The 23,146-nt window shown below is 39.8% G+C and overlaps 1 protein-coding gene across 1 annotated transcript in view; it reads left to right on the top strand.

The window, feature by feature from the left end:
* Positions 1-975: 975 nt before the first annotated feature.
* Positions 976-23,146, top strand: part of LOC104492392 (transcription factor SOX-5-like) — a gene marked incomplete at its 3' end in the record, with an annotated part of 118,839 nt that continues 96,668 nt past the window's right edge. The window contains exons 1-2 of the mRNA XM_010134949.1: positions 976-1,144; positions 3,665-3,733. Of these exons, the coding sequence (XP_010133251.1) occupies positions 1,010-1,144; positions 3,665-3,733 (204 nt within the window). The remainder of the gene's footprint in view (positions 1,145-3,664; positions 3,734-23,146) is intronic.

The following is a 23,146-nucleotide window of genomic DNA, read 5'->3' on the forward strand; positions in this document are numbered from 1 at the left end:
TTCTGGGTTTTTAACTTCAAAGTCAAATAATCCTGCATATACTAATAGTGCCATTTTTTCTTCTAGTGTGTGATTCATAGCTTTTGATTTTTCGTGAGATTTCTTTTTCCCTTACCTTATAACTACTGTCCTTCTGGGTAGAATTTTTACAGAATGATTGTGAGAGCAAGGTAGTCAGTTCCTCTGTCTGCACCTGCCGAACTCTCCTATAAAAAGCGTCTAATGACAGTTCAAATGAGAGAGATGGTGAGTTGCATTTAACTCAATTTTTCTGATACATTTATGCAAGACTTTTTTTTACAAAAATACTCATCAGTGGCAGCAACAGCAATAGTAGTTAGTGACAATTTAAATACTGTATAACTTCATCCTAATCAGGGCAGCTGTAGATGATACAATGAGGAGCATCCCGAGAAGCAGTTGTGTGCTGAGCTAGTACCAGTGAGAAGGCTGGGCGTGGGGAGCTAGAGAGGTATCCAGCACCCAGGAGACTTCTCTGCTTTCCCTTAATTATAGAGGGATGTTGATACACATCATCCAGTTTCTGTGGGTGTCAAATCATTGATGTCTCTTTGACGTAAGTTTCTGACAAAAATGTGCTTGTCTTTCAAAACTGGAAGTGTCAATTTTGATCCCCAAGAAATGTGAACAGTGTTTTAAATTTGAAACTCTATCAAAACAGGCAGTATTTCTTCCCCTATAAATCTGATAGAAAGGCAATGGAAAATGGATGAAAGGGCAAGGAAATATTGAAGGGGGATGCCAGATCAAAGCCCGTGTATAGTATTAACCTCCATGGCTTATTTTCCTATAGAGGTACAGGTCTTAATGTGCAGTATATTGCAATATGCTGCTGCTCTTTGGATTTGCTAAAACTTTGCTTGCAGTGAAGCTGAAAAATAAAAACCTGGCTAGCTCTAAATTTCTTCTCTTTTCTTTACCTTTTTTTTTTTTCACCATATGATGCCCAGGGACTCCAGAAAGCCTCGCTGAGAAAGAAAGGCAGCTCATGGGTATGATCAATCAGCTGACCAGTTTGCGAGAACAGCTGCTAGCAGCTCATGATGAACAGAAGAAACTGGCTGCATCACAGATCGAGAAGCAACGCCAACAAATGGAGCTGGCTAAGCAGCAACAAGAACAGGTGAGTGATTATTATAGTGGCTTTCAGCTAAATAATTTTCTAGGAGGATTTTCCAGTGGTTTTATCTTTTAGGGTTGGTTGAGACTCTCAAGTTTGCTCTCCACCCAATTTTTTTTTTCCATTTGTTTTCTTAGGTGAAGAAGTTTGAACAGAACCATATTGGAAGAATACTTTAATGTGCCATATATTAAACAATGTTCTTTGTCTTACAAAGATAGAGCTTCCATTTTGGAGGTATTATCTTCCAGTAGTGGGGTGTTTTTTTAAATAGGTGTAACTAAGCATGCAAATTCAGTCCTCCTGAATAATCCCCCAATGCTGCTTGAATTCAGTGATGCTGAATATGTATGAAAGGAACAAAATGCAGCACTTGGACTGCAATGTGAAAAATGAAAAGGTTGGTTTTGCCAACTGTGGAAAAAATGGGGGGACAGGAATATGAAGTCAGTGAACAAGTGTGACTTTTTTCTTCTTCACTTGAGAGGCTTCATTTTCAGCTCTTATAAATATGCCCTCCACTGAAAATTCAAACATGTTTTCACATGTGAACAATTCCAACATGCACACATGATATTTTTTGCAAGAACACAACTTTTCTAGTGTATTTGCACTGTGCAAGTTTTAACAGAAACGAGTGTCCATTTTTGTACCTGAACATCAGCAAAGAATACTTTGACTTCAGGTTTAGAATTTTGTCAGGATTCCATCCTGGTACCTCTAATGTGAAAACGTTTTGGTCTGCCTGACCATTTATTTCAGTTTCTAATGTCACTGAGTTTATATCATAGAATGACATCTGTGTAAATTGTGTGAAACTCAACAAAATTTGTCAAAATCTGTCATAGTTATACTTCAATGTTTGTATCATACCAAACAAGTCTTAAGATTCTAAACCACTGCTGACATCTTCAGATTTCTTAGCCTTGATTTTCCCTATTTTTTATTACCTAAAAACTTTATCTTAAATACTGTGGATTGTGGCCTGACACCTGAAATCCCACAGAGGGAGCATAGAAGTGACTTACCTACTAAATGACAGAATTTGTATCGCATTGCTGTTTACATGGAGAAGGAGGATGAAAAGGTGGAATTACAAAATTCTTCCTTGCGGAGACATCCTACAGGAGCTATTTCTTTTGCCCTACCTTTTAAAGGCATCACTGCTACAGGATGGCTGAATGATCTGGAAATAAAAAAGAAAATGGAGATAATGGGAAAAGACAGTAAGAAATCCTGCAGGATTATTATTAGGATAACAAGGATTTCTTTTAATTTGAGAAATTGTGTATAATTCTGTGTTATACAGAAATTAAAATAACCAAACTTTTAAAAACATGTATGGTAAAAGTTGCTTATATTGGCTGCTTAAAGAGAGGTTCTAGAAGGAAAACACTTATTTAGTCTTTTAGATGTGATGTTAACTTTGAGTTAGTGTTTCTTATGCTAATAGTTTAATAGTTGAAATGAAAGAAAATACCTAAGGGGACGACTGCACTGAATTCCTCCCAGTAAGTATGGATAAGTTCCCATCTGACCCTGAGATGTGTAAACATACCACAGGGGAAGAGCAATACTCCTCATGTTTGTACTTCTGTGCCAGCCATTCACGAGAGCAGAGCTTTTGTGATGACTCAGAAGGAGGTTTCTCAAGTTTGCTTTTTAAGTTTGAGGTGTATAATGGTTTATCTCCATCAGTCGTCTGAGAAGTTTAATTTGGTTCAATTACTGACATCCTTTTCTTTCAGAGTTTGTAAAATGTCTCTGCAGTAAGGTTCCCAATCATTTAGTCAGTGGAGGGGGAGGGTGGAAGTCCTTAGAGAAAATGCGCGGGACTTTGAGAGGAGACTTAACGATGACTCCATCAACTTCTTTAAATCAGTTTCAGTGTTGACCTGTGTAGCCTCGCACTGCCCGCTTAGTTCCTTTCAGCTGATACACACATTGAAGAGTCACTGGTTTTTTTTCCAAAAGCAGTTCCAGTCTCTTTGTGTCTGTTTCTGCATCAAGGAAATAGTCACACTAATAACTTCCTCCTGGGTGTCAGATTTCCTTTTTTTTTTTTTTAATTTTTGAATAGGTGGTGTCAAACAGAAAAAAAAGATTAAAAATTACTGTCCATCCTACTTTTTTGCCTTTCTGTCCCTCTCCTACTATTTTCCAATTTCTCTGCCAGTATTGTTCTTCCTCCAGCAAGTCGGAGCAAATGAGTGCTCACTTTTGGGGGATTTTATCACTGCTCTTTCAGATAGATAGAGAGGAGAGATTATTGTATCAGTCTGTCTTTGATATGGAGCACAACATTTTCCGTAAGATTCCGTTTCATGCTAATATTAGCTTTGAATTGCTCCTGAACGTGAGCCCCTTGCTTCAGTGTCAGTCCGGGCTGCTGCCACCCGCACTTGAAGGTTTCTTAGCTTAACAGAGCAGTTTAAAGAATGAGGCATGGTGGAAGTTTCCTGTGTCCTGACTCCAGAAACGGTGATACATATCTCATGTTTCTTCTGTGCAATTTCTCCACAGATTGCAAGACAACAGCAGCAGCTCCTGCAGCAGCAACACAAAATTAACCTTCTTCAGCAACAGATCCAGGTCAGAGACCACGTCTCCACTCATGGCCCTGTTTCCTCTCTTTTCTCCTTCCCAATTTCCCCACGCTTTGGTTCAATTTTTTGAAACTATTGTCATAGTTTCTTTTAGACTATCTGCAGATGGCTTACATCTCATTTGCAGAAACAGGTGAGGGTAATGTTACCTGTAATTAAGCAAAAAAGGTCAATTTCTAGAAGGCATTGTGAAGCAGGCGTGAGGGGAGGCAGTTATGTCAGCGAGGATTTGCAGGACTAGATCATCTTTCAGCTGTACGTGAGGAGGGGCAGAAGAGCTGCCAGAAAGAGCTGGGTTGGAATGGGTCTCCTACAACTCTGTATTTGAGGTTTTGAGGAAGCAGTTCTCTTCAGTGATCAGAAATTTCCCCTTCCCTCTGCCTCACATGTTGGAAGTCTGGAAATTTTACGCTTCGGGTGAAGTATTGTCCAAATGAGAAACGGGTCAAAAGGTTGGTTAGATTCAGGAGAGCGGCTGTGTAGGTTCTAGGTATTTACAGGTTTACTCCCAGTAGCAGAAAAATGTTGTTAATCCAGCACCACCAGTAAACTTTATTTAACCTCTTTTTCCTTAAAGTATTCAAATTTTTCTTTTCATGCCATTGACTCTTACTTCATTAGTCTTCATGCATGTGTGCATGGATGACCCTGTTTTGGGTATAATGCAAATCAGTTTGCCCCTGAAGGTTTTCACAGAGTAACAAAGCAGGGGTTTGATGTTTTATGGATATCTAGAGTCACGGTAAAGTCTTTGGTTGTTCAAGTATGTAATTATATAGAGAGCATTTCAAGTCACTGTGGAAGTGGATACTATGTTCTGTTTCCTCAGTGACAGCTGTGTTTTTCTTCTGAAACTACTTCTTAATGTTTCAGAATCAGCTGCCTAAAATTATGGGCCATATCCGTAACTCATCTAAGAAAACTGAATTCCAGAAAAATCAGAGAAGTTGTGTAGCTTCACACTGGCAGAAAAACTGGCTCTATTGTTTCAGAGGATATTCTGTCAGTATCAAGACTCATGTAACTGTAAAAAACTTCTGGAGAAGGTCCATCCCTCTGTTGTAATGCAGCTTCTATACAAGACGTGCTTTGCTGAAAATAATTTTGAGGTTGGCGAGGCCTGGCTTGGCCTTGATCCCTGTATTTTTTTTTTTTTTGCTTTAAATTTGTGTGTGGGAGGGATTTTTCTTTGTTGCTGTGTCTTTAATAAGCCTTTAAAAGAAAAACAATAGTAGAACTTCTACAATGGCAAGGAAAGTATTTACATTTTTAGCATTTAGCTATGGCAGTGAGAAAGGAAGTTGTTTTATAAGCAGTGAATAAAAATAAATTGAAGTAACATAATTTGACCCCAACCCTTTTAAGTTTGAAGGCCTAGTAGATAAGAATGAAGTATGTTGTTTTTAGGGTAGTGGAGACCACTTATAATTGATAATGAGATATAGAGCCTTTCATCTCTTGATCCCTGGTCCACGTTTGACCTAAGTCAGTAGTAAATGAAAGTCAGCTAGCTACCATCTGATACAAGCTGCGAGCCTTGCAGAGATAATGATTTGGAGGTCTGTCTCGAGGGATTCTGGATGAAATATTGACCCTGTTGAGGTCAGAATTTCACCTCCAGGGTCCACTTCACACAAAACCCATCAGATTTGGGGCACCCTCCTTTTGGATGGTCACATGGTAAGGGGCAAGAATTGAACAGGCAGAGAGACAATCCTGTCCTCTCTTTCCTGCAGACATGATCTGTTTGTAGTGAGGTTTTGATTATACCGCCTGCTTCTTGACAGTTCCGTGGTCTGTATGGTCTTGAAGTCTCACGAACCCTGGTTGCAGTCAAATTGCTGTAAAGTTGCTGATAGGAAAAACATGTAAAATTAAAAAAGTCTTTATTGACACTGCATACAAAGCTAGTATTTTTTCTCAGGTGCATGCTTAGTTGACTGTTAGAGAGAAGAAACAACTCCTGAAGAAATCTTTGATTGTATATAGATGGAGACAATGAAGTCACCCTAACGTGCCCATGTTTAAAACGGTCTGTGAGTTTACAATCAGGTTATGGTAGGTGGAACAAAACTGTGACATGAATGTAGCTGTGAGTTCAGCTTTTTTGACCTTTCCCTAATTAATCTAACAGGCTTCTGTCACGTTGGCCTGAGGTTTTTAAATAGCATTAGATTTATTGACAGGGAAATATTCCTGCAAAGTCTGGATAACTGTTTGACTTATGTGCAATTGAATGATTAGGCTGCAGTTATGAACACAACCTATTTATGACAAAGGATTCGTTTTACTTGAGCCAATTTTTTCTAAGCTTGTAAGAGTTGCTGTAATGCCAGATAAATTATTACACAGAAAAAAGCTATTGAAATATTGTATTGAAAACATAATACCCTAAGGTTAAAAAAACCCCACAACCTGACTGACTTCATGATTTATGACTCCTTTCTCTAAGTGTGCTAACTTGGAAACAGTTCCCCTGCTCCTTACCCCAGCATACAATCACTGATACACACAGAATACGTAAGGAGAGACCGCAATGTGTCTCTTCTCCTGAGAGGACTGCAAATGCTGAGTGTAACGACAGCTCAATTAAACTAGTCACTTCTGTGATGCTGAAGAAAGATGTGTCAGCTGCTTCAGCTTGGAAAAATGTACCTGGCATCTGAGTCTCTAATTGACATTATGTCTTTTCCAAGTCTATCTCTTTTGAATTAACGGGAAGAAGGTACCACTAATGCAGAAGACAAACGCCTTATCTTCATACAGAGAGTTAAGAGAGAATGCTAAACGGAAGAAAACTTGCAGATCAGATTAAATGTAAGAATCTGTGTGACCTCAAAATGCTAGGTGTGATCTAGACAGGATTTTATGGTTTAGCAAATGTCTATAATTTTTTTTTTTCCTGCTTTTCAGGATGTTCTAGAGCTAATTTGTGAAGAGGTTTGAATTTCTCTGAAAATTTAACTAAAACTCGCTCCTTCTTATTTTATGGAATGCATACTCCCATGCACACTGCTTTCTGTTCTGTTTAATCTTCGTGTGTACGTGTGTTGAAAAAGTTTTCACTTTAACAGTTTCTGCCTGCTGAGTGTTTGGAGTCTTCTCCCTTGCACACCTCAGTCTTGCTCTTTTACCAGAAATGAAACTGGAGTGCATGTTCTGTCATCTCTTGTCCATCAACAACCCCAGAGATCTTAGGCTGTGTTTCAGAACAGCTCTGTAGTATCTGCAGCTGTAGAACAGGCTGAGGAAAGAGCATGCAGACACCAAATACGGCTGAGCAAGTTCGTGGACTAAATCTAGCTCTGTCCTTCAGGGCCTCGAGGGAACTTTCATGGTGACCTCCTCATCTTCTTTTCTGAGACCACAGTCTACTTCCCGGTGTCTTTGCTCTAGAACATGGAGAATTCTGAGGCTGTGTAGCTCTAACATCAGGTGGGCAGAGAGCAAAAGAAACTTGAAGGCTAGATGCTCCTTTTTCATGATGCTGAGCTGGTCCCTAGAACAGGCGATGAACATGCGTGAGAGGTGTCTCTGAAATGCAAAGTTTTATGGGGTGGTGCAGGTTACACTTTCCACTTGCTCAGAGAAAATGTCTAACCCAGGGTGATAATTGAATAGTTTGCTTTGAAGCTCGGTGATGAATGTTGCTTTAGTTGAACTGTATTTAAAATTAAATATGATTATTAAAATTCATAGAGAAATTCATATGCAGTAGGGCACTGTTGATAAAATAGGTCAACTTTGCAGCCTAAATTGTGATAAAACTGATGCTGCTAATTTTATAGTTTTGTAGAACACTCGACGATGTTTTAGGTTTTTCCTTCAAGCTCTAGCTGTTGGAGTCATGTGATGACAAAAATGCCAGCTTTCATTTCTTCAGAATGTAAACTTCCAGCTCTTATATTTCCAGGCAAAATCTGGAAATTTTTGCCAAAATTAGAAGGCAAACAGAATGGAGGCCAAATGTTTTTTAAACTGTTCTGATTTTTAGTCAAAATTTTTTTTGGAGCGTCCCGCTCAAGAGTTTGGAACACCTCAAGTTGCCAGTAATGTAAAACTAAGATCTCAAAGCAGCAAGAAGCAACAGTGCTGCTTTACAGTGTCTCTAAAATTTGGAGCACAGTTTTGTTTGACTTTTTAGTTTAATATTGTCAGTACTTGGTTACTAATTTATATTAATTTCTAGGTGACGAACTTAGCCCAAGAACTGAGTGCTGTCAGAAACTTGACCGGATAGCAACCCTTTGATGACTCTGTGTGTTTTAATAGAGGGTTTTCTTTTTCCTTCAAAGCTAGAGACTTGTCAGCATGTGTTCTAGTAGGATTTCTGTTAGAAAGTTCAGACCTCTGAAGAACAAGAGGATCCTAACTAAATTCTGATGCAAAGCTACAAGAGCATACCTCTAGCTTGGTTCACCTGCCAGGCAGGATGTGACTTCTGTCTGGTGCTTGGCCAGAGTCTGGTGGCACCTGGCAGTCATGCCAGGTGTTCTTGCTCCCAGGTTCAAAGCTTGCCATGATCCCCATGGCATCAAGCTTTGCAGGCCCTTAGCAGCTTGTCTGACAGGGGTTCTGGGCACCACGGCCTTCCAGACTCCATGCTCCTTCGGGCTGCAGGCTTCCTGGCTTTCCTGAATCCCTCAGCTGCCCAGCGTGTCCTCCTGACTCCAGTAAGGCTTTCCTTGGTGAGTCTGGATCCAGGTTTCCATCTTCCCCACCCAGTGTCAGCTGGCTCTGTCCCTTTCCCCATGAGTTGTGTTGGTAGATGGAGAGGCCTGGCTGCGCTAAGTATGTTCCCAAATCAGAATATTCCCATTCTCATTAAGTTCTGAGGTTTAAAGTCTTGTTCCAATTTGGAATGTAATAAAATCTTGACTACTTGGAATTTCCTTCAGTATGGTAGCCAGATCTATTTTTCAAAATCAAGCTATATTTTTGGGGAGGAAAGAAGGATTTGGTTTCTGAGTTACATAGAAATTCAGAAAAATATTTCTTAAGCTTAACATGCTAAGTTTTGAAATGAACAGTTGTTATTGTCAAAACTTTCCAAGCACCAAGAGGCTCTGGGTTGATTCCAGCCTTCCAAAACACTGGTAAAGAGACCTGCTTCCAGACTGCTTGAGATATTATAATTTACCCACACAGTTACCTATGGTGGTGATTTTTGTTGCTGTTGTTTAGATTTATCTAATTATTGGTTTGAAATCCTCAGGTGAGCAATCATCTGTTATCCAGAACCGGCTGAATGATGTTCGGGCCTGTGTGTGTTCTCTTTGTTTGAGAAAACATTGAGATTTTGTTTGACCTATTTCAGATGAAGTGTAGTTGTAAAAAAACCTGGTTTCTCTTTCTTGTTGTGAGAAGATACTGAATATTTGACTTTACATAATGACGTTGAAAATTTGTTCCCTGCTCCAACGTTTGCACTCTAAATTATACTTCCAGCACAGCTCATCCTTTCATTTTGTGTCTCCTGCTGGAAAGCAAACTCCAGCAGGCCACTGTGTGAACTAAATACTTGGATTACTTTGTGTGTAAATAAGAGGGTAGAGATCCTCACCCGTAATTCTTGCCCTGTTGGTATCTCCTCAGAGCAGCCATAAGGGCTTGTGAAATTTCTTTCCTGGCCCCCAGCGTCTTGCACGCCTGTAATTCAGAGTTCTGTAGGAGGCTTTAAAGGGCTGTAGATGATGTATCCTTCACTTGAGATACAAAAATGAACAACCACTACACAAGTGCTTGGTTACAGATTTAGGAATGTCTGTTGCTTCTGTATTACCATTTTCCCTGGGAATTCTGATTTTCTAAGAAGTCAGTGACAGCAGAGTAGTGCTTCATGGTGCTACAACCCCTTCACAAGCTGTTGCACAGCAGAACAGTATTACTTTTTCTGTAATTAGAGTCCTCTTTGCATATCAGAGAGAGGTGAGGACAAAAGGTTTCCTTGGTAGACAATAAAGTTGTTGAAGTGAGGGCCTGATCCAACTCCCACTGAACATCATGAAAAGGCTCTTATTCATATTAGTGGGAGTTTAATGAGACCTTTCTTCAGTAGGAAACTGTGAGAAAGTATCTTCCTTCTCACTCCACAAAATGTTTTCAGAACAGGCTCCGTCCACTGAGACGGTTTGTTTTTGGGTTTGAGTTTTGCCCGCGTGGGTATGACAAGCTGTGACTGCACAGTCAAAGCGTACAGGCTCATGGATTGGGGACATTTTGTCCAAATTCATCATGTGTCAGGAGCAGCTGTTTTCCTGCAACTTATAAACATGGACATACTGGATTCAGTGAGACGGTCCCAACAAGGAGTCATACTGCAGCCTTTCCCATGACTTCGCAACCTCTTCCCAAACAACTGAAGTTGCCGGCAAAGAGGTTAAACAATTGTTTCTCACAAAAGCTCTGCAGCTGATGTCCTATCCGTTATCAGAATAACTTGCCTGTCCCTTGAGCAGGAAAAAGCCCCAGGGAAATTCATTATGAAAAAAAACCCTACGCAAAAAACCACACATGCAAAAAGAAAAAAGGGCACAGTTGGAGGAGGAAATAGGGAGGAGTGGAAAAAAAAAATCTAGGCTAGCAGTCAGAGTGAGCTAATTGCTTGCTGGCCTCTCAAGTTCAGCAAATGTGTGTGTTTGTCTGAAGGATATGATGCGTGTACTCTAGAGTAACCTATGGGCCTTCACTTCCTTCCATTACCATAAAAGTTAAGTTATGTAAAAAATTGCAGAGGTGTTTCTCTACACTTATTTCTGTGCAGAGCAACATTTCGCACTGATGTACCACATTTTTGCTTCCAAGGATTACCTGTAGAGCAAGCATCCGCAGATAGTTTGGTCCCAGGCCTTTCCTACACTCTCATACAATTCAAATTACACCAGTGCAGACAAGAAGAATCTGCTTGGGATTTGTACAGCTTGAATTTATCGAGATTGCAAGGGTAACGTTTTCTTCAGATAAATCAGCTTTTTTGCCTGTGCTGAGCTACATGGTTGCAATAGCACTCGCCGATAACAAAGTTTTTTCCAGTGTTACCAGTGCAAATGTTCTAAAAATTATGAGATTGTTTTGAACTTGACTTTTTTGCTTGCAATTTTAGCATTTTTTCTTAATTTCCTTTTTGTTACTGAGCTTTCATTGTTTCCATTTTCCATTTCTCTCACACGATCACAAGGGAGGGCCAGAAACTTATTTTTATTAAAAACCAAAACAGAACACCGAAACACCCAAAATAATCTAGCAGCTACGACTGTAAGAAAAATGCCAGCAGTCAAATACAGTCATCACAGCTAGCAACACGGTAGGTCAGGGCCTCATATCCCCTCAGCGAGTGTATTCTTGGAGACCTCTTTCCAGGGCCCTGTCTTTCTTTTGTTTTCAGATCCCCCCTCAATTTCAGCGTCTCTCTGGGGCACCCCACAAGTCTGACTACTTCCTTCCACTTCCAGCTCTCTGCCTCTGCAGTACTGAGCAATCTGCCTTACACGGCTGCCCACTCTTTTCCCTTATCAACTCCGCCTTTATGCCAGTCCTCCCTTTCTTTCCCCCCTCCTTGTCATTATTTCCACAGTCTTTTTAATGGTTTCGGTCGGCATTTTATTGGTTACAGAGCACGCATACATAGTTTTGTGAATATTTGTGCTCCAAATGCCGCGGGGTGGTGTACCTGTGTGCTCGTGAGCGCTGTTCACGTTTGCGTGCCTGTGCAGGTATTTACACAGCAGACAGACAGCAGAGGTGCAGGAGCAGAAGGTACCATGGTAGTTTGTATAAGTGGCTTGAGAAGCTGAACATGAACTCTTTATGGCTGTGATCTTGTCCATATGGAGTGTGTGTAGTCCTGAGCACTTCTGTCGTGTAGCTGGAAAAGGCTGCCGCTGCTGCCTCTGCAGTAAGGTAAAGCAGGAGATAACAATAAATTTTTTACTGCTGGCTGGCGGAGGTGTTTAGGATGTGTTTTCTTTATATCTTCATCCGCCCCTAATTGAAGATGCTTTAAAATTGAATGACTAGCAGTCAAAACGTGTTTGCTTCAAGCTGAGAAGAAAAATGCTGGTGTCTCTGCTTCCAAACTGATTGCGCTTTGTACACAACTGACAGCCACAGTCACTTTGAGTGACTGATAAGTGGGAAGCTTTGCCACTTATCAAGGAATGCACGCTGAAAAGAAAGGACTGGAGCCGTTCAGATGCTTTGGCATGTTCAAAATAACATCTCACATCAGTCAGACTCAGAGGCACTAGGAGACATTTCAAAATAAACTCCGTATCTATCTATCTAGAGGCAAAGATTCAATTTAAGAGACAAATCACTGTGTGGCATCACATTGGCTCTGAAAATGAGAACATCATTATAAGGGTCACCAGTTGCAAAATGACTCAGATAGCTGCATAATTTGAGAACATTTATTGTAGGGTCTCACCCCCCAGAACAAAACTAAATTTGAAAATTCACAACTGCGTATCATTCTGGTGATTACTCTAAATTGGGGGGTTTCATCTGTGTTGGCCAAGTAATACTTGGTTTATATAGCATGTGACATCTTGAGGGATCCAAAGAGAATGAAACTCTAAGCCAAATTTGGATCTCGTTTATTTCCCCTTCAGTATTCTGGAATCTCTTTGGAACTGCCTGGCATTAACTAAACTCACAAAATGGTTTTTAGGGTTATTTAGGAGTTACTATGCTTTTTAGTGACACATAGCATGAATAGAAGATGAAACTTTTTTTGGTACATGTTTGCTGGTGATACCGTTTACTGATGCTTATGTTAGGAGATTCTGACCTGCAGGAGCTGAGGTGTGAGGGTGCATTTTTTTTGTACTTGCTTCTTAATGACAGCAGTAATAGCAATGTAGGGTTGGGTTGGTCTGCAGGAGCAGGTAATGTTTCAGCCTGCCTTAACAAGCATCATAGGAGTTAACCTGATAGAGGCCTCCCTGCAAACATTCCGTCAGAACTGAGATGGGATGTGAGTCTTCGTGTAAAATGGGAGACGACGGAAATAGAAGCAAGTAGTATGTAATTTCCCAAATGGGAATTTGGACAGGAGATATGTAGGTACACCTGTGTCCACCAGACGTACTTAAACAAAAACCTGCTGCCAGGTTTGTGCCTCTTATCCTAAGAAAATTGGGGGCGTTGATGCATAAGGACCAATCCCTTTTGTTATGGTTCTAAGCACTGCATCTGGGCATCTCATTCTGCCCAGCTTGTTCTACTTAAAATGGTTGTTTTTCCAACCAGAGCAGCTGTATTTGAGGTACAGGTTAAGTTTGGCATTCCAAAGTTGCTACCAGTGTCCATACCTGTATCAAGAGGGAGAGATTTGAGGATCATTCAGTTTCCACTGGCAGTGACTTGCTTTTGTGATTCATCTCTTGCCATGTTAAGTGGTCATGACTTCATTTTGATGGCTCCTTCAAACTAGAATACTTTGAACTCTCTGCCGGAATAATGACTTAAAATGATTCAGAGGGCAAAGTATGGTTCCACCTACTGAATCAACACCACTGTCTTCACCACTTTGGATTTTTCTCAGACATCTGGCATCCAAAAGCTGATGATGCCCTAGTTTAGGAGGCAAGATGAGCTCACCATTGGTGGTAATCTCATGCAAGAGGCCAAGGTGAACATTTTTATTTTTATTGTTCGGTTTTTGTCGCTTATCTGCTGCTGAATTGTGTGACGGAAATTAAAGTGGAGGGCAATTACTTATGCTTGATAATTTTAAGAAAAGTAAATGGAACAGTTTAATCATTTGAAGGATAGTGATTGAAGGGGCAATGTGAGTAAAACCTGACAGAAGTTTGGAGAAAGAGAGGGAAAAGGTACATACAGTTGTCTCATGGAAGCCTCTGTTGAGAAAAGATGAACTGGAGAGTTACGGATGTCGTCTCAGCTGTCTTTCTATTGCGTAATGTATATAGTAACCATGTAGGTTCAACTTCCACATACGAAAGTTGAATAAAATGTGTAAATGGTAAATAACTGTAAGGAACCATTTCAGGTTGTTGTTAAAATCGGTTTTAAATATGCTTTGAAGAGGCTAAGAACTGTATGTCAGAGTTACTTGTATTTAGAAGTTCAAGAAAAGAGTTTTAAGTTCTAAGATAAACATAATAAAGTTATAAAAACTAAAATGAAGACTTATATGAAAAGTAATAATAATTATTGAATGGGACAAATGTAATTCACAGTATTTGGAGTTTGTAAATATTTGACTCAGTAAGGAAAATAACACAGTAAGTAAGATAATATTAAAATGTGTATATTATAAAATAGTTTTTATTGGGTTTGACTTTGGAAGATTATAGCAATAGTGTTCAGCAAATTATTCTAAAGTTGAAACTTGGGTAGTTTAAAAAAAATTCTTCATAGATAGCGATTTAAAATGGATTCGGACAGAAATAATCAAGAGGCTCCTATACTTGTATGCTGTGAAAATTGTATAGAAAGAAATACATTAGTTACGTAACGAAGTAAGGCATTTGAAAGTTACAAGTGCCAGAATTAGGTTAGGTAGGTATCTTTATTTTATTCCCATGTATCTCCATCATACATATTGAATAAAAAACATTATCCTGGGGGAGAGAATTACATGGTAATATAATTGTAGACTGTACTCAGGAGAGGGAAAATTAAAATCATGACAGTCTTAATTCTGGCATTCCCTAACGTCTGAGTCAGTGACTTTTCATCCAAAGTAGCATTGTTTTAACTGTGTTTCCCTGTCGTTTTGGTGGCCGTAATACCAATACACCAACCACCTATAGTGTATTGTCAGCACAGCTTGAACCCTGAAATGTCAGCATGGGGTCAGTGCCAAATGTCGCTCGAGTTACAGGAGAAGTGCTCTGTTCTCCTGGGCTACCAGGAGAAAACGTTCCTCTGGCTGTGGTGGATAGGAGCTTGTGCTATGAAGTCCCTCACTTTCTGTATAGTCTTTCCTTTCTTCCTGTTTTAAAAATTTTTGCCTCCATCAAAACGGGGAAGACTTTTTTACTATTGCTGTCCTCCTCAGAAAGGAAGACAGACTGCTTGAGGGCCTTTGTTGAATTTGATCTGGCTATGTTGAAAATGGAATATGACTCTTTTCAACGTCCTCCGTTTGCTCCCCCTTTTCTCCCTGAGCAGGGTTGGGATCAGTTCAGCTGTAATCACAAGTTCCCACTAATCAATTCTTTCCTTCTAATTTGCCACACTCTTTATGACTGAGCAAGAAAACTGAGGCTGAAGGTACAAAATTCAAAGCCACAGATCTGTTAGTTAAGGAGTCTCTTGCTTCAAGTGTTTGAAGGAAGCCTGTTTAAGTATTTATCCCTTTAAAGCTCTGTGTGGTGAGAAGATGTTTCCTTATCTTTCACACTGCGTGTAGAATCTTGTCTGTGGTTTAAGCATTTCTGAGCTGCAGTGTGTCAGCAAAAGAAGCTTTTTTATATGCTGTGTGTAATGAGTTTTACGATCTTAACATCCTTAAGAGTCACGTACATCTAAATTAAGGATCATTTCCAGTTTCTTTAACTCTGGAGACCGAGTCTGTAATGCAGGAACAAGTAAGCGTGTATTAAATAGCTGACTGATTACGTTCTCCCCTTATACACAGAAGCAAGCTGCCTTATACACACGTAGGCATACATTTTCATGCCTCCGTTTGAAATGCCCCAATTCAAATATCAATTACAAACACGATTACTTTTCTGGACTTTGATTTTGCGTGTCTCTAAAGGATTTTAGGAGGAAGGAATAGGGGCGTTTTCCACGTGGGGGCCACAGGTTATTAATACTTAACAAATTTTAGCTGATCTTAGATGTGAGTTGTTCAAGGCTTTACAAATTCTTCAACCCTGCTGCTAGAACCCTTAGTTTAGCTCAAGACGCTGATCATCATAGTTATTTCCCAGTGATGCAGACTGATGCATGCGCCAGGAGATACAAAGTAAGCAGAAATGAACTCAAATTATTAGAAATTAGAAAAGTTTAAGGAAACAAGGCTTTCAAGCTTCCTTCTTTTCCCCTTCTGTGATTCTTTGGATGGCTCTGACACTGTAGACACCCCTATAAAGGTTGCCGCTGTTATTTCACAGCACTCGCTTCTGGCAGCAGCAGGTTTCCCTGGATAGGAGAGCTCCCCAGATACATGATAGATACAGGTGTTTCTTTGTTTTCCTGTTAGGAAGCAAAATTCGGGAGAGCTGATATATTCTAGAGACTGGAATCAGAATTATGCTCTATTTTTTGTATTTCCTCTTTACTTGAAATGTAAAGGCAGATTTGAAACATTATTCTTCAAGAATTTTAGCTTTCTTTGTGACGAGTTTCAGGGTGTTATTTCAGTCTGCTTCTCTTGTATTATTTCTTACTGCACAGTTAAGAATTACTGTCTTTTTGGTACAATCAGAATAAAGAAATTCAAATTGTAATCAATTTGCTGACAGAATTCTGTATTCTGTGAGAATAATATTCAGGGAGATTTGGTCAGTAGTTTTATTAAAAAATAATACGTCCACTTTAGGTGTCCTTTACATCTCCACTCTGTTTTGAGGTAGATTTGTTAAAATCACAGTTTTGTTTTCTGCATCTTTTGTGAGGGTTGTTTGAGCTCAGTATCCTCTCAGCAGAAACTCTTGCAAAGGCCCCATGGGAGGAAAATTGTCCATTGTGTTCTTTTGAAAGCTGACTATCTCTTTTCCTGGAGCTGGGCTCAAGCAAGTTTATTCTTCCACTCAGGGATATCTTAGGAGGTTCCTGTCCTTTCTGGAGCCTAGGAAGCAGAGCTCAGATACGTGTGTTGTACTTGTTGCCATCATATAATCTGTGCAACTTCCCTGCAAATATAAAGAATTATGCTTTCCCCAGCTGTTGGTTTGATAGGATTCTAGCCCTTCATTTAGAGAAAACTGTGCCTCTCTGATTCCCATTGTTTGAACCATGGCCTGCCTTCTATACCTACTGTTTATTTTGTCTTTTTTTGTTGTGCGTAACAGGTGTTTCTTTCAGACAGCCAAGGCAGCAAGGCAAGGGCTTCCTTTATGGCAGATCTCTTGAGACTTTGATTAAACTCTTCTTTGTGGTAAAAATGCCACTGCCTTCAAATGAATTGCACATGCAATCTTGTATTTGCACGAATGCCCTCCGTCCCTCTGCCCTCGCTGCTGAAGTCTGTCTCTCTTTTGGTGGGGGTGTATTTGCCTTTTCTCTTGACTTTCACAACAGAACTGATTCCTTTTTCCCTTCCTGATCCTGCACTCCCCACAGAGCCTGGATGCAGCCATGGGAATGGTTTAAAAAGAGCAGACTGTTTCTGCAAAAAGAGCTTCCTTTTTTCCAGTGTTTCCTGTTGCTGCCTCCTCAAATACCGTTGTCAGATGGCTGGGAGAACCTTCCTCAGCGTTTCTCAGGGAGGAACCAAGGGTTAGAAACTAGGCACTTTTTCTCTATCTGCTGAAGCAGATCTCAGTCCAGTAGGTTATAGGTAGCACAGATATTTTCCTACTCGTCTTTTTTCTTTTACACAGTCTCACCTGTTGTTGAGGAAGACCCACGGCTATTAAGCTGGGTTTTCTGGCTTAGGTATGGGAATACTTCAGGGAGATTTGGTCAGTAGTGGCGAGAGCTTAGATGTATTCTGGGCAGAAGATATGTGTAAATCAGTACCCTGTGCTACCAGCACATCCAATGTACATTTAATATTCTTCCTAGTTCCTGTTTAGAATAGGACTTCCATACTCTCCAGATTTAGCCTCTTTACTCCCTCGATGTTAAGACAGCCAGAGAAGCAGTGCAAACCAAAGAGGGACAAGAGGCTGGTACCGTGTTTTTCAGTGGCTCAGCCGGCCCACGCTGTTCAGATACCCTCATGGAATATTGCTCACCTATAATGCATTATTTTCATGCCCTTCTCTTTACGCCAGGACATTTGTGGGTTAGAAGCCCTGGGGATGAACAAATAAGCATTAGTTGGAAGAGATGTAATGGATGTCCTGGAAGCTGTGCCAAACAATTAAGAATATAGGCGTAATGATTTACAGGGTAAGCAAAACCTCCAGAGAACACTACATCTGTACAGGCTGCCCTGCGAATCCGCAAAAGTCGAATCACTTGCATCATTTCAGTCTAGCAGAGATAATGCATATCGAGGGAACAAATATGAATGGCCTCTTACTTTCAGTTTGAGACATACCTTCTGCTGATGACTTTCTCTTGCTTTGATCAGTTCTTAGAGCTTCCCAAACGTCACCTACGGTGCCTCTGAGATCCTCTACATATAAAGTGTGTTTTTCCTCATGGTGCAGCTTGACCAGCAGTTACAGTGGCAGAGGTATCAGCACAGGCTAGATGTGACACTAATGTATCTATTTTAGTGCCTAACTTTGTGACAGTGGCCGCATCTGTGGAAAACATGAAGATAACTGTCAGAAAGCATGTTTGAAGGGCATTTCATTTAGAAACATTAACCCCCACCCACCCAAGATGACAGTTGCTTTAGTGTGCAGTAGTTAACAGTGGAAGATGGACTTTAATAATGCTATATAATAGGGCTTCCTTAATTGGTTCTTTCTCTTAAGATGTGTTGTCTAGTTTTGTTACATAGGAACAGTTTAGTTACATAGTGCAGTAAACATAGTTCATTACATTATTTGACTCAAAACCCATGAAGTTTTATTTTAGTTTTTCTTAACATATAGATGGCAGGGGCCTGAAATTCCTTCTTCCTAAACAAGTGTAAAACATCATAAAATTAGAACATGAACATTTCCAGACACTTTGTGCTGAAACAAATGACCAAGATGCAGAAGGGACTAACATGATGTAACAATTCTATCAAGTTCCACACAGCTCATTCTCTGTATTAATTTTCTTTTACGTTCAAGGAATTTGAGCCACTGATTTAATACTTAAATATGTTAAGAATAGATTTTTTTAAAAAGCAAACTGTTCTAAAAGCAACCGTTTCTTATGTTCAGGCATGCAAACTTTGCTCTCAGGCGGATCTTGTTAAAGTATGGGGCCGTTTTCTAAGAGCCTCACACCCATTTTGCTTTCAGATGTCATCTCCCCACTCCTTCAGGAAATGCCCTTTTGTAGGAGGTTAAGCCTTCTTTCCACCAACAGGGGACTTGAAGAGGCTCCCATGGAAGCCTGTCATTGCTGTTCTTGGATTTTGCAAGACAGTGATGCTTCCCGAGACATGCGTGAAGCTCACCTGCCCAGAAAGATTGCTACTCAGCCCTCTGCTTTAAGACGGCTTTGCATGCGAAAGACTGATTTTCTTGGTTTTTGGACTATCACTCAATGGAAATGTCAGAAATACGGAAGGATAAATACCAAGTTACATTGAAAAGAGAAAAAAAAGCACTCTGAAATTATCTCTTGGCTCCATGTTTTCTGAGGTTTTGCATTAGCGGGGACGAAGTCACAGTGTGTTGACACAGTCTAATGTGCAATGACATAATACCTGGAATATGGAAACAGCGAGAGGCGCAAAATCAAACTTATCTGAGTTTTCACAGGAAAAGAAGGGATTAAACTTTGCTGGTTAAAATATGGATTTTTTTTTTTTTAATAAAAACTATCCTAGTTCGATTGAGATAAACCTACTCAGATCTAATTCTATCCAGTCCCTGGGAAAAGTTAAGATGTTGAGCCTATTTGCCCAATCCCTTTTTTTTAGAAATAAAAGATTAGGGTAGGAAGTTTGGTCCTTATCTCTAAGGTTCTTACTGCCTCAGAAGGAAACTGAAATACTTACATGAAGGACACTTTCTTGAACTTGTGATTTGTCTTCACTCACATTATTTCAGAATGCTTTGGCGGTGTAGATTTCCCACAATGCCTGGCTATTTTTGTTTTACGTATTTTAGAGGAACTATGATACATTGTTGTTACTGCCTATTAAATAGTAGAAAGAGATGTCAAAATACTCTAGTGACTTAAAATTCAACTGTTACTGAATGTGCATGGAAACTGATCTGGAAGCATCATTCCCCATTTCATAACTGCCAGGTGTGAGTCTTCTCTGCCTTTTCATCCCTAGTGGTTATTTACAGCTCTACAGAATCACATTCGATCACCTAAGTTTTACTTGGCGTTTCACAGCCTATTTGCACGGATATTAGCATTGGAGTGTGATCCAGATCTTACATAGCACTGTCACCACTGGATCTTGGAATATTTTTTTTATTTCTTTTGCTTTCTTTCTTTTCTTTCTTTTTTTTTTTTTTTTTTTTTTTTTTTTTTTTTTTTTTTTTCCTAATAAAGCATCCTGTTTTTCAGAGCAGGGGAATTGAGGACAGAGAGGAAGCAGCTTGCACAATGTTAGGCTGTAGCTCATTGCCAGAACCAGGAAGAGAACCCAGATTGTCAGTCGTCTCCCATTGGGCCACAATACAAGATGTGAACTGAAGTGCGGTGTTATCAGAGATTCAGTCCTTCTAGGTTTTTATCTTCTGTCTCTATTTTTACTGTTTTTCTATATAATATCCCATTTCAGTGATAGAAATTGAATACAGACTGCTATGGATGTGGGGTGGGAATAAGGCAGGGAAGCATGCAGAGAACGATCCCTCTTAGTTCACAGTCGGTTTTGCATTGGTACCGTTCCACAGAATCACATCAGGAGAGGTTAATGCAGAAAAACTGGTCTGATCCATCATAAAATGTGAGGGAATAAATGTTAAAAAAATTTGTGAGGGTCAGTTTCTGTCATCCTCAAGGTGAGAAAACAATTTTCCTTGCCTTTTCAACATTTTCTGTTTTTAAATTTTTCTAGATCCATTCATTGTAACAAAGCCAAGACTTTGTCAGCACATACGTTTCTTTTTCAACCATCCTTTTATTCCATGAAAACTGCGCAAACAAATGGGAGTGTGAGGCACTTACCTGTCATTATGCATGAACCCTCTCCTCACCTTGACCACGGTTAGGTTTATATTCCATTCTGGCTGTGCTAAGCTGTGCTAAATGAAAGGGGGATACCTGCCCATATTTTTTGTCCCGGACTGATCTGCTCCAGCTCCGAGTGGTTCATTCACTGTCTTGCTTTCTTTTCAGTTTCTGGATACTTAACCTGCTTTCCTGCCAGTCCCAGGGCTCTGGTGACCAAGAGCCAGCTTGTTGTATTTAACAGGCTCAAATGGCTGTGCCTCGAGCCTGCTTTTCCCTTCTCTCCCCCTTCTTCTTCTGTTTTTCATTTAATGGTTTGCTAACAGTGAAACCACAAAGGCAACAGTAGGAGCAACATAAACACATGCTCACCTACAGGAAAGTTGTTGATACTTAGAATTAAAAAACAAAACTGGATTATTATGATAATAAAAGCCAAGATAGGTGCGGGGCACTTTGTTTATTTTCTGACTAGAACAGTCACAGTGTGACATGTTTTCACACAATAAACTGAAGAGGGAAGTGGATTATTGCATTTCCAAGGCCTTGACTATACCTTAACAGAAAATATTTGAGGACCATCTGATTTTAAGGGTCACCGTATATCACTGCCTGCCAGGAATATACCTGTTTTGCAATGTGGAGAGCAGGAGGTCAAATATAAAAATTAATTAGCTGCCAGAGCATTCATTTCCTCCTGACTTGGTGTAATCCCTTGTTAAGTCCTCAAGAAATAAGAGGAAGGACCGTGTAAATCTGTGCCTCTGCCACTGAATAGGATGTCAAGAAGTGGAGGCAAGACATATGTTGCCCTCCTTGTTTCTCCCATCTTCGGAGTAAGGTGCCCAGCTTCTGTTAGGCGATTGTGAGCCCTGATCCTTTCTTAAACCAGTATTAAGGTGTTTTGGATTGAGTTTTAAAAATCCGTAATCCTCTTCCTCCTCCTCCTCTGAACAGGTTGTGCTTGTGTTTTTATAAAAATGCTTTCCTAGATTTGGCTTTTCTATATTTTTAATAAAAGAAATCAGTTACTTCATATCCAGTAGATTTGTATTTTGTGGAAACAGGTTTTTGCCATAAGCGCCCTCATTTTCTCTCCTTTAGGCTCTTTACACTTGCGTAAAGTTCTTGGCATAGCAAGAAACTTTGCTATGTTGGGAGTTCCATCTTTACACTTTCATGTGCGTGTGTCGTATGAATTCTCTGCATTGTGCAATTAACAGTTTTTTCTTGTGCCTGATGCTCTAAATCTGCAAACGCAGTACGTAGATAGTTTCTGCTTCAGGCTAAACATTTAGACTGCCACTCTGAGTTAATTAAACACCTATTTGAAGTTAAGCTGTTGAATGGCAAATAAAATAAAATAGTTGTTCCAGCCCTGTGGAATGGTTATTGAGGTTGACACAGTAATTCCTGCTTTGTCTTTTTCTGCTTCTTAATCTCTCTACCTGCTCCATATGCTGCTTTCCTAGATAGAGAAGCAATATCTGAAAGACAAGAAACTACCTTTAGTAAAGGGTGCTCCCTGATGTTTCAGAAAGGACGTATGCAGAAATAATGCAGATAATCCTCATCAAAATTCTAAATTTTGCAAGTGAAAGAAACGTATCCTTCTTTATGAGAACTGTGGAATTTCATCTCTACCAACTACAGCTAAAAATATTGATCAGAAAAGACATAGATTAAGGTAAAACTGTTAAATGTAACTGTTAACCCTCTGGAACGAACGAATATAGTGGGCTCTGCCTTTTTTCCTCATTTGTTTCCAATTTCTGTGGTTTTTCTAATCTCCTGCTGCCGTGGGAAATAGGTGTTCACAGGGTAGGCAGCTCTCTTTTCGCGAGGCAGCTATGCCTGCCTTGCTGATTGTAGAAGTATTGGAAGAAGTATTGCTACTTGTAGAAGCATTGAATTCCTCAGGAAATTGAGGGGTTCAGTATTTGTTTTATAAAAGGGTAATAAATAGGCCAAGGTATAGAAACTTGTACTTACAAAATTTTTCATTTATACTTTTTTTTTTAGTGAAAACTCAGATTTTTTACCCATAAGCATCTTTAAGCATGAAATCTTAGAAAGCAGTAATAAAACTATGTCTTTAGCAGGCATTGTTTTGAGAGAATGAATTTAAGTAAGACAGACAAGTGGTCAAGACGGAAGCCTCTGGGTGTTTGTTAAAGGTTATTACTTTCTTTAACCTCCTTTGCATTGTCTTTGCTTTCTTCTTGATACATAACTCACAAACATTCTTTTCTGGAGTTCACTTATGTTACTTTACAACATACGCTGATTTTACTTAGCAGCCTCATGTACTATGAGAGGGATGAAAGTGCTCTTGGGCTTCAGAGGAAAACCAAGATGAGAATTAATTTCTTGTTCAGTTGGTGTCAGAAGCAGCTAGACATATGAAAGAGATTGGAAACTTCTTAGACTGTGTGTTTGATTTTAGAGGAGGCTTAGATGTTCACTGAAATTTCCAGCCTTTCGAGATTCACTCCTGAGTGCTTTATTCATA

The sequence above is a fragment of the Buceros rhinoceros genome, unplaced genomic scaffold, assembly GCF_000710305.1.
Source record: "Buceros rhinoceros silvestris isolate BGI_N320 unplaced genomic scaffold, ASM71030v1 scaffold5614, whole genome shotgun sequence".
NCBI classification, from domain to species: Eukaryota; Metazoa; Chordata; class Aves; order Bucerotiformes; family Bucerotidae; genus Buceros; species Buceros rhinoceros.